This window comes from Orcinus orca, chromosome 7, assembly GCF_937001465.1.
Source record: "Orcinus orca chromosome 7, mOrcOrc1.1, whole genome shotgun sequence".
Classification (NCBI taxonomy): Eukaryota; Metazoa; Chordata; class Mammalia; order Artiodactyla; family Delphinidae; genus Orcinus; species Orcinus orca.
The window spans coordinates 31348259-31364764 of NC_064565.1; the positions used below are offsets into that span (position 1 = coordinate 31348259).

General features: G+C 33.5%; 1 protein-coding gene across 1 annotated transcript in view; it reads right to left on the reverse strand.

Annotated features, from left to right (window-relative positions):
- The window catches only part of LRP1B (LDL receptor related protein 1B), a 1810989-nt gene that overhangs the window by 86543 nt on the left and 1707940 nt on the right, over positions 1-16506 (reverse strand). The window contains exons 80-83 of the mRNA XM_049711954.1: positions 11548-11664; positions 9665-9838; positions 7724-7849; positions 789-953 (exon numbers count right to left, since the gene is read on the reverse strand). Coding sequence (XP_049567911.1) covers positions 789-953; positions 7724-7849; positions 9665-9838; positions 11548-11664 — 582 coding nt within the window. The remainder of the gene's footprint in view (positions 1-788; positions 954-7723; positions 7850-9664; positions 9839-11547; positions 11665-16506) is intronic.

The following is a 16506-nucleotide window of genomic DNA, read 5'->3' on the forward strand; positions in this document are numbered from 1 at the left end:
GTAGGAAAATTAAATGTACATAGATTTCACTCTAATAGTTGCATAATCTTCTTTGCACTAATACTGGAATTTGCAAATTATATTTCTATTATGTATTATGGTTAATTTTTTTCCAGTGGGAACATATTTTAAATTTAATAGAAGTCAGTAGGAAAATATGTTTTAGTATTCACTTATGTGCTGTAGAAAACACTTTTTGCGAGCATAGATATAGCATAAATTAGTAAGAATCTCAAGTATATCCGAATATGTAGTAAACTGATGTTTTCAAAGCAATATGTTTTGAATATACTACATTGCAATGACAACAGAGTAGTTATGATTTTAGATGGAAATTATGATGCTCTAAGATGTACTGATATAGTATGTATATATTTAAAATAAATCTAATTTTTAATAACATGAGTTTTAGCATCAGGCAAACTTCAATTAAAAAAAAAAAAAACAGATTTTGGAGTCAAATAGATAAGGCTTCTAAAACTGATTTTGCCTCATCATTTTAAGCCAGAGTCAGAATATCTATAAGCACTGAGCCCTGTCAATGGCACGCACTTAACACAAGATAATCATCATTATTATTGTTAATTTTTGTGACTTGGACTTCGATTGATATACTCAATTTAGAAAAAATGCCACTGATTACGTTGAATTATTAGATTTAATTTTTGTTAATGTATTTGTTAAGACAACAGGAATTATATTCATAGCATTAAGTATTTTCTGTAGATTTTTCACATATAAGGAAAATTACAGATGATCTGAATATACAATGCCACTCAATTATTTACCTAGAGCTGATGGCATGCAAGTTCCTCCATTTTGACAGTAGTTGCTACAGTGGTTGATTTCACATCTCTCTCCTGAATAACTAGGCCAACAGTGACACCTCAAATCACCTTTCTCATTTAAAATGCATCTTCCTCCATTTTCACAAGTCAGTTTGCATGAATCATCTGGTTATAAGAAGAAATGTACAAATTAGCATGCCATTCAGTAGGTGGTAGAATAAGAAAAATTCAAATAAAGAAAAATTAAATACTAAGATTCACTTTTTTCCATAAAATTCCAAAAATAAATACCCCTAATATAAACGTAGAAGAAACAAAATACTATCTGAAAATAGAGAAATAGATTTCAAACATTGTTGAATGGTGAACACAAGTATTGAATTAACTTTTATTCTTTTTTAGGCTTAAAGCATTGTTTACCATTTCTTATATTTGTTAAAACATTAAACAACAAAACCAACTGAAACTTTCTAAAAATAAAATATTTTCCAACCAATATGGGTTTTTTCATGATATGGGCAAACATGGCCTAGTGTTTAGAAGTGTTTGATATTAAACCAAACCGAAATATGTAAGATAAATATATATACAGTCCCCTACATACGAACTTTCAAGTTGCGAACTTTCAAAGATGCCAACATGTGTTTGCATGTCCTATCACATAAGTTAGTTCACGTGCCTGGTGTACTTTGTCACGTGCCTGTATCCTCTACAAGTGGTTGTGCTTTTGTGTACTTTACTGTACAGTATTGTATAGAGTACAGTATTTTTATTTCAAGCCCAGGATGTCCGGAAGCAAGCGTATAAGCAGCGGTGATGTAGCTGGTACTGAATGTCAGGCATGAGTGAAAAAGCAGCTTGCCCTCCGTCTCCTATTGCTGAAGATCCTTCAGCTCTACCCTCCCCCACCTCCTCTCCCTACTCCAGTCAGTTACTCTTCTTGCCTGTTCACTCGCTGCCAGCTCCTGTATGCCAGCTGTTATACTTACTGTACTACTATACTTTTCAAGGTACTGTACTGTAAGATTAAAAATGTTTTCTCTGGGCTTCCCTGGTGGCGCAGTGGTTGAGAATCTGCCTGCTAATGCAGGGGACACAGGTTTGAGCCCTGGTCTGGGAGGATCCCACATGCCGCGGAGCAACTAAGCCCGTGCGCCACAACTACTGAGCCTGCCCGTCTGGAGCCTGTGCTCTGCAACAAGAGAGGCCGCAATAGTGAGAGGCCCATACACCGCAATGAAGAGTGGCCCCCGCTTGCCACAACTAAAGAAGGCCCATGCACAGAAATGAAGACGCAACACAGCAAAAACAAACAAATTAATTAATAAACTCCTACCCCCAACATCTTCAAAAAAAAAAAAAAGTTTTCTCTATTTTTTGTGTTTGTTTTTTATGTATTATTTGTGTGAAAATTATTATAAACCTATTTCAGTACGGTACCATATAGCTGATTGTGTTAGTTGGGTACCTAGGCTAACTTTGTTTTACTTACAAACAAATTGGACTTACGAACATGCTCTCTGAATGGAACTCATTTGTATGTAGGGAGTATATATATAGTATGTATAGTGCATATATATAGTATAGTGTACATATACAAAAACATATAATTTTTAGTATAGGGAAACATTTAAATGAAAAGATACTCTTTGATGTACATCCTTATCAGCTATATATTAACACACAAAACCAAAAATTACTTAGATTTGATATAAGATGGTGATAAAACAGTGTCAGAAACATTTTTTTCCATATATAAAATAATTAGGCAAAATCTGCCTATATAATACATTTTGGCTGAGAGAAAGAAAGGATGGTCATTCCTTGGGGGTCACAAAATCATTTTTAAAAATATGATGAGTCTGATTTATGATAAAGATTGGTTTGGAATCATTTTCCACATTATTTTTCTGTATGTGTAGACATGGCCTTGCTCCATTAGAACTACTGCTCTACATAGAACAGGACATAATGTCCAATGGAATAAAGACAATTGACAATATTTTAAGAGCATTCTATTCAAAAAATACCTTTTTCTACAGTCATGCTTACTTTATACAAAATAAGATAAAATCAAAACAGCCTATATTGTTCACTCAAGATGCATTGGCACAGACATAACAGAAGCTTGAATAATTATCACTGCAATAATCACAAAAACATCTTAAAGAGCCTCAGTGACTTCAAATGACAACATAATTCAAGTATCATAACCACTGTCATAAACAGAGACCATCTATCAGCAGTGTCAGACAAATTTCGAGATTTTTGGCATTGCAAAGCAGTTTCCAATACTTTGTCATGTAGGGAGGCTTCAGGTTGGCATTACTAAAGTCTGCATTTGTAATATGAAGGGCTCTCTCATGAGGCACTATATACACAGAGTATAAAGAAAATGACAGTTGATGTAGTGAGACCTGTTTTTAAGTCCTAGCTCTGCCCCTTACTAGGCATACAAATTAACCTATCTGAGCCTTAGTTATTTCTACTTTAAGATAGCCTTAAGGACAAATGTGCAACTTAACTCATAGGTTTGTTGTGAATATTAAATTAAATAAGAAACTGGAAAGTAAAAGTCAAAATTATAAAACTTTGTAAATTTTTAAGTATATAAGTATATAACATACACACAAATGAGAATTTGAGTTCTAGCCATACTAGAATAGTATGAGGATGAAGACCTGCGATCTGGGTCTACAAGATGTATTGTTAAATTTCAACAGGAAATTGAGGAACTTACTAGGTAAATTACCCAGTAACATTCTTATTCAGCATTAGGTATTGAGTGCCCATAATGCGCACTGAGAATATAGCTCACGTGGAGTGGCATCTATGAATACCAGAAGGTGAGCATTGTTGAAACTGAATGAAAGTTACTGTGACTGGACCTGGATTACAGAGTGTGAAGGCAGGAACTGAAAGAGAGAAGTGAATTTAAAGAGATAAGCAGAGTGTCATAGGAGATCCTTGGATGTTGGACTTTGCCCCCATAGCAATGTTAGGTCTTTGAAAAGTCTAAAAAGTCCAAGAATGACTGTACTGGTAGGGGTTAAACTGAAAGCAGGGGGACTATTAGGACTCTGTTTAAATTGTCCAGGCTAGATAAGATGATGGCCTAAAATAGAGTAATGTGGGATAGATAATGTAGACATATTCTGAAGGTAACTAGAAGACAAAAATCACATCAGAGGGAAAGGAAAAAACAAGGATAATTCTTCAGTTTCTAACACGAGGCCAATAGGACCTGAAGTGTTGTTTTATCTTTGAACATATTAAATTGGAGATACCTATATAAATGCAAGTGGGAATCTCTAGCAAAGAGTTGAATATAGAGGTCACGTTCTCAAGAAAGATCTCTAGTGAAACATGCTTGCTCAATTTAAAATTTACCAAAACATTTCTAACTCATTCAGCATGAAATATCCTAACTGGAGTTGTGAATGTGAACAATGAAGATAAATATTTAAGGTATTATGATCACAGTTAGGATTGTTACGGGAGGGCTCATTTTCACCTGTAGATGTTCTGTGTAAAAATACATAGGTATTCAAAATCTCTACATGTTAGGACAGGTGCATTTCTATAATGTGCCTCATTAGGCACCAGAAATTTAAAAAATATAACACTGCCTGATGAAATGGAAGTAGAGTTACATTCTTTCAAAACCTAACTGTAATAGTTCTATAATGAAAAAGGAAGCTGCTTTTGTCAATAACAAAATCACCCCCAGAAGCCAAGCTCCAGCAATTATAATCAACTATAGGGAAGAGCAGGTGAACAGTTCTCCAAGAACGCGTAACATTTGAATTCAAATTTCTTACATGAAGATTAAAAATACTCAGGGTGCTCATCATTTAACAATAGCAGCTAGAGAAAGGCAAGCAATTATAAAGAGCTGAAAAAGTTGGCTGTATCAAATGCTAATGTCAGGAAAAAATTAATTGGCTTTTATCTTCACCAATCAATAATTCTAAAATCCACTTAATTATATTCCTAACCGAAGTGGTTCAAGCCATCCATTACCAAGGCTCATATACAGAGGCCAGTGTGAATACTTTTTAACACTCAGATTGTTTAAAATATAAGATTTTCTTTTAAATCATAAAATAAACATTGAGGAGGTTTCTGTAACCCTGCCTTTCAAGCAGGATTGAAATAGTAAAACTAAAATTTATAAAAAAGTTTTAGATCTTTGTATATTTAGACAAAATGCTTCCTCATTTAAAACATAAAACTATACAATTTGGTAATAGCTTCATTTTCTTGCTTACTTCATGACAGATTTATTTTAGAGTGCTGTGTGTCTACTTTTTGCAAGGCATTGTGCTAGGCACTTTCTGTATGTTATTTCTAGTATTTCCAATGACTCTGGACATGGGTACTTTGGGTGACTTGGAGACACTGGAGTGTATTATGTGATGATTAAGAGTGTGGAATGCCTAGGTCCACCTTAGGGTACCACCATTATTAAGTATTGTTAGACAATTGAGCCTCTCCATACTTCAATTTTTTATGTGTAAAAATAGGGGCAATGACAGTATAATATCATTGGAGTTTTGTGAGGATTAAATGAAATTATATATATATATCTATATAACATACTTAAAATATGCTTTGCTCATAAGCCTTCAAGGTATTTATTATTATTACTAGCAGTAGTAGTAGTATTTATTGTTAATCCAATTTCACACAGAAGGAACTGAGACTGAGGGAGTACAGGGCCAAACATATTAGTTAAGTGATAGATCTTGGCTTAATCCAAAGCACCACCTCAGCTCTACTCCAGACCATGTTCTTCCTGTATATTTGTTGATTTTGTATTATTGAATAAATTATTTGCATTAAGCAAAGAGGAAAAAGGGAGGTTATGTAGAAGAGACAGTCTTATTTACTTATAAAAGGAAAACAAGAAAAGCTGTCTGCAACTTGACCATAAGAAAAAAAAAACACACTTATAATATCTGAACCAGTGTAAAAGTCACACTGGTAGCACAAGCTGTGTACTTCTGTGCAGAATACTCATCTCTTTCCCAGGGGTCTCTCCCACCCAAACAATAGTGTAAGTAGACATGGCACACAGGAGGCATCTGTGAGAGCACTGCTTATGGGTATATATGGAACTAGTGAAAATGAGGCACATCTTCCACAAGGAAGGAGTTGTTGACGTTTTTAAGAATCTGTTTCTGAGATGTTAAGTATAGCGTTTGTGACTGTGTCAGAGCAGTGAGTGAAAAATGTACCTGAAAATGTTCATTTAATTCTCTTATTCTACCATCACAATTGAGATCATGGCAACTCTAGTTGGGAGAATTGGTAGAGGAAGGGTGCATCCTAGTACCAGTGACAGCATCCCTTTTCAATGACTGGCACTAAAATACCCATCCAAAATACCAGTCATGATTCATATTTAGCTCTCCGTTAAGAATGTTCCAACTGCCACCCACAACAGCACTTTGCACATCCTACACACTAACTGGAATAAATGACTCCTTATTTTCTTTACAGTCCATGCTTTCATGACTTTTCAGACAGTTTCCTCTTCTCAGTGTCCTCCTCCTTCATTCCTATTTAATCTAAATATAATCTATCTTTGCAGATCTTGTTCTAATGTCATGTTCTATAGGAACTAATCAATTCTCTAACTGGATAATCATCTAATTCCTCATAATAGCATAAAGTCTGTCTCTTTTGTGGCTTATATCACTATTCACATAAGTATTTATTGGTGTTTGTGTCATTCATCATTTCATCTTTTCAACCTCTTCAGCTTTGCATATCAAATGATTAAAAATACATATTAAATGGAAGAGCTGTGACAGTTTTAGACACTGAGTGCCTTAGGAAAGGCAAAAGTCTTCAGCTGGCATAACCCCCAGCAGAGAACAATGACACAATGATATGGGGGTATAGATGCTGACTGAGGGCAAAGACACTGTGTTCACATGAGGAGTTCATTTAAACAGAGAAATACAACCGGTGGGAAGCCCTGCTATGAAGAGATCCTAAGTGTGTATCTCATTGGAAAAATGTTTGCTGTGACCCTCAAGTGATTTTTGGAGCACTGCATTTTTGTCTGTGACATAAAATTAATGTGTTGATTTTCTTTTCTCTTAGTAGCATTTTTTTTCCCATTATGGCTAATGTCTTGAATATGAGGAAACTTATTGAAAGTCTGCCTGGATATCCAAGAGACATCTCTTTCCCTTTCCCATCACACTATTTTCAGTTTTGATTTTTTTCATTTGATTTTTTTCTGTTTTGTTATTTAACACATACTAGCATCTGAAATAATATTTCAAGTTTTTAAATGTTTGTTCCAACCTCTAGCTTCTAAAATATAAACTTCTTGAATGAAGAAATATTTTCAGTTTTGTTTCTAACTTAGTCCTTTGTTTCTAAATTAGTGTTATGCTTTGCTCAGAAGCCCTCAAAATATTTATTATTATTATTAGTAGTAGTAGTATTTACTGTTAATCAAATTTTACATAGAGGAAACTAAGATTTATTTTCTAAATTAATCATCAGTTTCTAAATTAGTGTTGGCACACAAAACATATATAAAGTTGCTAAATGAATAAATGGATTTGGGAGTTGGGTTTAAACTAATAGCAGAATGGCACCCTCAGAAATATCATTATCTTTACTGATACAGGAGCTATATAAACAGGTCTCTTGATTCTGTGTGTGACTTCAAAGTTCTTAATCTAGTCTTCGATGCACAGTAAGTGCTCAATGCAGCTTTGTGAACAAATGTAGAAAGAATTGATGGGAAGTCATCATCAGAGAAAAGAATAGTTTACACAGGCATTCAAGAACCAGTGATATCATGGAAATATCAGTGATGACTGAGTAGCTAATACTGCTCAGTTTCAGTAGTTGTGAACATTTACTGTATACAGTAATTCATTACTTACAGAATAATGAAGTTTACCTACCTAACAGGCTGTCATCATTGCAGGTGCCATTAATCAAATATTTTCCTTCTGGGCACACACAGGTGGCCCCAGAAGGATTCAGCAAACAGAGGAATTCACATGCTAGACCCGAGCATGGATTGGGTACTGATCAAAACAAAACAAAAGAAAAAAGAAACACATAATTATAAATACAATAGGTTTCAAAAACATAAAATTCAATAAGGTGAAATGATGAATTAGCAATGTTGAAAAGAAATAACATCAAATTTTTACTGGGAGTATCTTATTTCAATATTCCAATTCTCCTTTATAGATGAAAAGAAATTACTACCCAACATTCAACATTAATAGAAACTTTACCCTACTTTACATTTCCCATGAGGGAGAAGAAATTATTCAAGCACATACTTTGTCACTTTTCCTTTGGCAAATTTAGGTAGTTTCAAAACTGGTTTAACAGACAGAAACAGCTCCCCCTGGTATTTACAAAGGCTTAAAATCCATAGGTAGTTGTCTGTCAGAACACAAACAAAACATGGCTTTTTTCCCTAAAAACATGTTTAATATGGTGTGCTTTCCATCAGATAGGAGTTTGTGTGCATGGATAAATGGGTACCACATTTATTTTTGTCTATAGTTCTATCCAATCGGTATCCTCTGCAGCCACAGCTGTTGCGTGGCTTTCCATGCAGGATCTATCATTAGAATGAAACAGAAATGGTATCCAGGTAGTGAAATGGTGACTATGAAAGTGGCTTTCATTCTGTAAGAACCAGTAATCAAACACCTATTATACTTAGGGCAGACTTTTATTAATTTATTTTTTATGACGGTGGAGATATTTCACTATGAATATGAATCAAACAGAACTAGAGGATGAGAGGGAATGTCCTCATATTAACCTTGGAACCATATGTGTCAGATCATTAGCAAAGAGTAGCAAAACACTGAATAGAATTTCAGGAAGGTTTTAGGGGAATATATGTTGTTTTAATCTGTTTCCAAAACTGATTTGGTAAATATCAGTTGCTACCTTTCCAGACCATCATACCAAATGAGATTAAATCCCTTTTTTTTTTCTTTTTGCGGTACGTGGGCCTCTCACTGTTGTGGCCTCTCCTGTTGCGGAGCACAGGCTCCGGACGCGCAGGCCCAGCGGCCATGGCTCACGGGCCCAGCCGCTCCACAGCATGTGGGATCCTCCCGGACCGGGGCACGAACCCGTGTCCCCTGCATCAGAAGGCGGACTCTCAACCACTGCACCACCAGGGAAGCCCAATCCCTTTTTATTTGCCATAAAGAATAGTTATAAGTAAATCTGAAAGTTTTTTGAAGGGTGAACTCATACATAAACACAGATCATTAGCGTTTCAGCCACATTTTATTCCTTTGTTCTTCGATATTTTTTATGGCTTTGTTTGAAACAGATCTTTCAAAATAACTATGTCAATTATTTACCTATTTTTTTCTAGGAGAGAAAGTAACAATAAAAGTCATAAACCATGAGAGAAAATACAACCTTTGGGAACATTCTCCTCAGATACCTTTAAAGATGAAATGTTAAAGCTATGATTTTTACTTGGTTATCAGTGAGTGAAAAAGGCTAATGACAAATTTCCTTACTTGCGTGGTTTATCTATCGACTCACAAAGTTTTATTAAGAATTTAGAAAAACACAAAATAAGAGACAAATTTTTATAACAAAGTTAATTCTAATTCCAAGAAAATACAAACAAATCCTGAAATTTTCATACCTGTTTTTGCAAAAATAGCAACTATTGCATTATTTATTTCTTGTCTTTGGTAATTTGAAAAGTCTGGTTATACCAAAATTAAAGTGAACTTAACTTATTGGGGTTAAGCCATGAATAGAGTTAAGAATTTAAAAATACTTTATTTTGAGAGTCATAAGAAAGAAACTTTGTCAATATAGATAATAGTATAAAATATTATACTTACAGTCTAGTTGTTTATAGCGATGAGAAATCAAAACACCTTTTGTTTTATCAACATCTAAAGCTAGGTACTCTACTGAACCATGGCCAAATTTTTGTACTCGAAATACACCATTTTTAGGTCCTGCTCCATATATATAATCTTCGAAGACATCAATCCTGTGTGGATGTAACAAGCCTAGAATTTTTAAAAAATGCAGTTGTAAGGGTTGCAATATAAATACTCAGACTTAAGAAAACTAAGTTTATCCAAGATCATATAGAAAATCTTATTCCTGTTCATAAAAAACCTTTCAGAATTAGAATGTTTTTAATATTAGCTGTAACATTGTTAGGATTAATTTATTAGCAGTAGAAATATGCGAGATATTAAACTTGTCACTCAGAACATAAAAAACACTTCCATCATCACTTTAATCATCATCACCAACACAAAGCATTGGCTGGGGGACATATTATACACAGTAATATTTTCTGCTGTACAGTTTGCAAACAACAACAACAAAAAGCCTACAGGCCAAAGTTATCCATTGCTCAAAACCAGGAATTTACAAAATTATCATTTTGTGTTCTGTATAAAATTAATGGTCAAATTAGATTACCTGAATGACAATTTTATCAATCAATCATGAACTGATTTTAAACAGTAAAATCCTCCTCAAAAATTTGGCGTTACTATTATCTGTTTCAGAAATGGGGTTAAGAAAACAAATTGGCAAATGGTAATCATACATATGATTAGTATGGCTGAGAAGAATAGTAATAGTAATAATAGTAATAGTAATAATAATAACAATTTTTCATATTTTACAAAATGGCTATTATTTGAGAGAATTTATAAGAAATACAACTTTTGGTACTGAAATTTAAACAAGTAATATAACATTTATATTTCACTTATTATCTAAAGGTTGTAAAACATATATTTTCCTTCAATGTTCCTTGAAACAGTAAAATGTACACTTAAGCTAAAACAGGTAAATTTTTGCAATCAATTATGTGAATACGGAATTTTTTTCCATCTAGGGTTATCATACAAAAAACACACACTTCCAGTAAAGACACAGTGAAAGTTCAATGCAATTATTTTTCTTGAAACTTCTCTGATTTTGTTTAAAAAAAAAAAAAAAGGAAGCAAAGCAATATTCAGTAAATAAAATATGTAAATATAAAAACCTCAAGTATATATTGTGAACAATTGGTGTTAAATAGGTAAGCAGTTTGGGTAGGAAAGGGAAAGAAGAACAGAAGGAAAATCAATTAGTTTCATCAGAAAGAACTGAGATTGCCAGGCAAAAAAAGTGTGGGACACAGAAAGGAGTCAAAAATGAGAGTAAAAAATAGGAGGTAGACACAGAGATGGAGATATAAAAGGGTGCCACAAAAGAAGAGCACATGTAGGTTCTGCAGTCACTTGTGTGAGAGGTAAGTTGTCATTTTTACATGTTGCTTTTCACATGGATGAGAATATCCCTATCAACTACCTAAAATAATAATTTTTACTATGATGTTTTACTATATACAATAACTCATTTCCTACTTATCACTGCAATTTGAAATAAAAATTAGCGTTCACAGGCACTAATCTCGATTACTTGAAGTGTTCTGCTCAGAACAGAACATCCACGGAAGCAACAAACAGAATGAATATTTTTTGAATCCAGGTAGCAATGGACCACGTTTGTTCTAGAGTCAAGAAGTTCTTCTGGCCTGGCCTCTTTGTTATTCTAGTAAGAATGAAAATTGTAAGGAACAGTAAGAGCTATAAGTTGAAAAGAGAGAGAATTTGAGGAAATACAGAATGTAAAGCTTTCATATTATATTTATGTATCATTATTTAATACTTTCAGTGATAATTAAAAGCAAAAACAAGAGCACTTCACAAACCTTGTTTGCTGCTGACAGAGATTACTGAATCAGAGCCGTCATATAGAACGCTGCCAATAACAGAGAGCTCAAGGTCGGCCCAGTATATCCGTTCACTGAAATGATCCACGGCCAGACCTGCAAAATCAATACACACAGATAAATAACAGCAATACATTTGAGATTATTTAAAATTATGTTTCTGCTCTTTTAATGTCTTATTATAATTGACATTTTTCTTCAGACATTTTAGAAATTACCCAGTCTATACCACAGTAGTGCAAAAATCAGAAAAACTGAGATAGCTTAATCCCTATCTGAAATACATGTGTATAGATTACACAGAATTTATTTAATAAACTGTGGCAAAAAAATCTTACTTCACATAGGGAAAGCCACCCTAGATATCTTTCCTTTCTACACTGCTTTCTTAATTATGGTTATTTTCTAAAAGAATTTCCCATGATACTTTCATCATTTAAATCACTTACCTAACCATTATTTAAAATAATTCAGTGTAATTAGTTATATTTTGAATCTTTTCATGAAGGTGCATTTCTCAGAATATAAAAGGTTCATGGGCTTAATCATAAGATATTTTCATCCACTTGGAGTTAGTCTACAGTGTTATGAAACACCTGTGTGCAGGCTGAAGTATAAATTGACTAAAGATTGATGTTTATAGTAGGGAAGAATGAATAGTAAATTTCTTAATTAAGGTTCTAGTTGTATTGATACTTAAATTTTTCACTCTATTTTTTTAGTCTAATCATTAATTTGCTCTGAGACTGTTTGTCCTTCTTTATATCATCAGTATCTGTTAGTGAATACCAATGGACTAACATAATATGTAGTAAAAAATCATGTTTTGCTATTTATTCAACTTTTTATTTTGTATTTCATAATGTGATTGCAGTCTAGCCGGTGTCTTCTTGTGCAAATATCAACACATATAATACCTTAAGTAAACTTCATTCAGTATAGAAGAGTAAGATCTATGACATATGAATTATATAACAAATCCTCACTGCTATAGATATTCAATTTTTACGACATAGCTAGTCTTTAGATATGACATACTTTGATAGTACAATGCAATCAAAATACCTTTGGCATCTGAATGCTAAAGAGCTTTCTGAATCAGCTCATTCAATAAAAAAACCGAGGTACCTCTCAATGGCAAGGCAACTGAATGAAAAGTATTTTCGAGTTTACACTAATTGTATTCCTGTGTAGATGGGCCAAGATTAACAATCAAAATGAAAGCATATCATGCTTCATTTCATTTGGGAATAATTCTTCAGTTCAGTGTGTAGATCTATCCCAAATGTAATCAAACTAAATATAAATATTTCTCCTCAAGTAGAATATAAAGATGTTCTATGCCCAATCAGCCTCTGAGAAATGAGTTAACAATTAAAACAAGTGGCCCATGTTTTACTAGTTTCTGCTCAATGATTAATTTGTTATTTGGAGTTATGCTGGGAATTAGGTTTTTGTTTCTTCATGTATAAATATGGGTAACATGAACCATAAAACCATCCAGCTTCCTGCTGCCGCCATTCTGTTTCAAAAAGGTGATCTCAGAAAGATTGAAAACGCTTTTCTTCCTCTCTCACCAGTGTAACACAATACTACATACTAGTACCTGGCAGTGTATGGTGCAAGGGAGGAGCTTTTGTTTTAAAAAAGCTGTTCCCAACATAATGCGTCTCTACATTTGAATATTAAATTTGTTAATCATATAAAACAAGAAGACAATGGGTGTGTAATCTAATTTAATTACCAATATTGTTTCCTCAGATTCAGCAGCAGTAAAAATTTCTCAAACGTGTCATACATTGCATTGTTAGTCTAGGCTTTAGACAAACATCTTTATCATCTCCAGTCCCATACCATACTATTTTGGATTGAATTACGTCTAGATAAAAATTATATAACAAAGCTTTTAGATGAGTGGGATTTATATTCCCCCACATCCACAAATCAAAGATTTTGATTTTTCCTTAAGCCCTTTAATAAAACAGATAGTCTTTTAAATTAAAAAGTTAAAAAAGGAATCAACTTACTTTTTTGTTATAGAGATGAGTCAAGTTTATATGAAAGAACAAGTTCATTTCTATATCTTTAAAAATATCACATCTATTTTTTGTCTTTAACAAAGAAGCAATAATAAAATGGGGGAAAAAATCAATTCCCAGGAAAGTTATTCTTATCTGAACTGGGAATGGTGAATATTTGGAACCAAGTCAGTGTAAGTACAGAAAATTTAAAATAAAATGTCATACTTGTTCTAATCAAGCATAATGGAATCACAGTTTGGAAGTGTTATGAAAGATAAAGTCTCAATAAGTTTTAGGAGCACACGATAATGACCCTAATTGTGTATTCATTTTCTAAACATCTCCCATCATATCAAGACTACTGTTACATTTTAGGGATTTTTGAATCTAACTTTTGTTGAACTCTGAAATTTTCCAAGATCTTCCCACTAGTTCCCCTATTTCCACTATGATCTAAAATGAAGAAAGAAAATGGTAAAAAAATCTTATGAGAAATGACCACAGTACCAATGTGATATTTAAGAGAGAAAACTTGGAGAGAGAAATAAATTAAAATCACTATGTTTTCAGAAAGAGAGGAAAAGATTTTATACATTTTGTGTTAAAGGAAAGTCAAGATTTGTAAGGTAGTAACACCCAACAGGTGTGCACTACCCTATTCTTGATTTAAGAGGTATAAGAGGGGTCCAAAAAACTAAAAATACTTACCACTATGTCAAATTTATTTTAAAAAAATTGTTAAAAGTATTTTTTGAGATAGGTTGCCTACGTAGGGTCTTAGATTCCGAACTACATTAAAGTTGTTTTTACACATATATGTATATATATGTAATATATACACACACACACACACACACACACACACACACACCATACATGCACACACACATATCTACTTATGAATGTTAGTAAAATAATGTATCAAGGAATTGCAAAATAGTCCTTAAGTTTTTATCTATTTCATTTAATTAGAGATCTTTTGTTGGTCAATGACAAAGAATTTACTGAGTGAATCAAATAATTACGACTGGTCCAGGGCCAGTGTGTACTTGTTTATTCTCTCAAAAATTGCCATGATTTGAGAGGAGGGAAAGGTAACATAAATAAGCTTCTGGATATCAAATAATATGGTATTTAAATCAGACTCATGTAATTCTACATGCCCTTCTACTGCAGGGAAAACTGGAAAGTATCCTTATCTGACACAGAATTCACTAACTCAATACATATTTGTAAGGCAACTCTCTTGCACCATACACTGCCAGGTACTAGTATGTAGCAAAGAATAAAACAGATCATGCTCCTGCTCTCATGGAGCGTCCTACTCAACCACCACACAATTGATTGAATCAGAATATAGATTATGCTTCTTATATTTAATATAGGGCCTAACAAAACGAAGTGTGCCATTTGTTAAAAGAGATCTTAATACCATACCATGGGTTAGAGTGTTAAAAATTGCAGGCATTCATCTCTTCATTCATTCAACATATAATTAGTCTTAAGCACATACTAATTACAGGCACTATAACATTCTACAGGGGATATAACAAGAACATCCATTATGGTTTTGGTTTAACCTGTTATGGTCTTGCTGGGCACATAGATTATACATTAAGGAGTCAATGATCTACTATATCATTAAAGCAGTAGATTATGGAGTACCAAGTTTGGCGATAACGAGTGCTTTCAAAGCCCAGAAAATTGAGGTATTCTCATGAGTTTGGAAAGGAGGCAATGGCAGTGCTGGTGGTGAGCAAATACAGGGCTGTCTGGGTGGTGGGCTAACTATCCAATCAGTACAATTCCAACCCTAGAATGCACAGAGGTTATATAAAGGGACAGAGACAATTTTCTATCTATTCCTATTGCTGTTCATAATGCCGATATCACCTTCACTCTATTGAAGTACAGAGTATAACCAAATGCACTGCATCCTAGTGCACAGAGTCATTCATGGATGCATCAGGAAAGACAGAATTTCCTTTAAACCCCAAACGTAAAGAACAAGATGTTACACATGGAGGGAAACAGAGGCATTATTATAGTTACTGATTTCATATAATAACTTTGGAGTCAGGTCAAATATTTATAAACATACACCAACAAAAGAGAGAATATAGGTAAGAATAAGTCTAAGATGTTTCTAGGAAGACATGAGCAATGAATGTATATCCATGTAAGGATATCTTATAGAATATATTTGCGTAAGTGCACGTCCTCCCACATAAAACATGCATATATGCATATAGATGCAGAATGACTAACTGCCAGCTTTTCATTGTTACTTTCTAGTAATGTGCTATTTATAAAATCTAAATTATCTATTATTTCCTAAAAATCTTCTGAGATTTGTTTTTGACTCATTTGTATATCAATAACATTTGGCATGCCATACTTAAGAGTTATTAAAGATAAAGACAACACTGAGTGATGTTTCTGCTTGATGGAATAAAATCCTGCCTAATTATATAAGACTAGCATTTCCAATATTAAGAAATTCACTTATTAAGCAGGTCAGCATGAAATAAAGCAATAAATTTTTACATGTGGTGTGTGGACTTTTTAAATCTTACAGAATTCTAATTGATATACAATGAGAAAATTAATCAAATTAACAAAATATACTAAATGACACTTTTAAATGTGGATAAAAATAATAATTGGTCCCCTTAAAACTAGAATTGCACCTGTGAGCCACTCAGCACTATAGGACTGGCAGTAGAAATACATTCACAGGACAACTAACTGCTGAACAATCATCGACAGGAAGACACTGGAACTCACCAAAAAAGATACCCCACATCCAAAGACATAGGAGAAGCTGCAATGAAATGGTAGGTGGGGAGCAATCACAACAAAATCAAATCCCATAACTGCTGGGTGGGTGACTTACAAACTGGATAACAATTATATC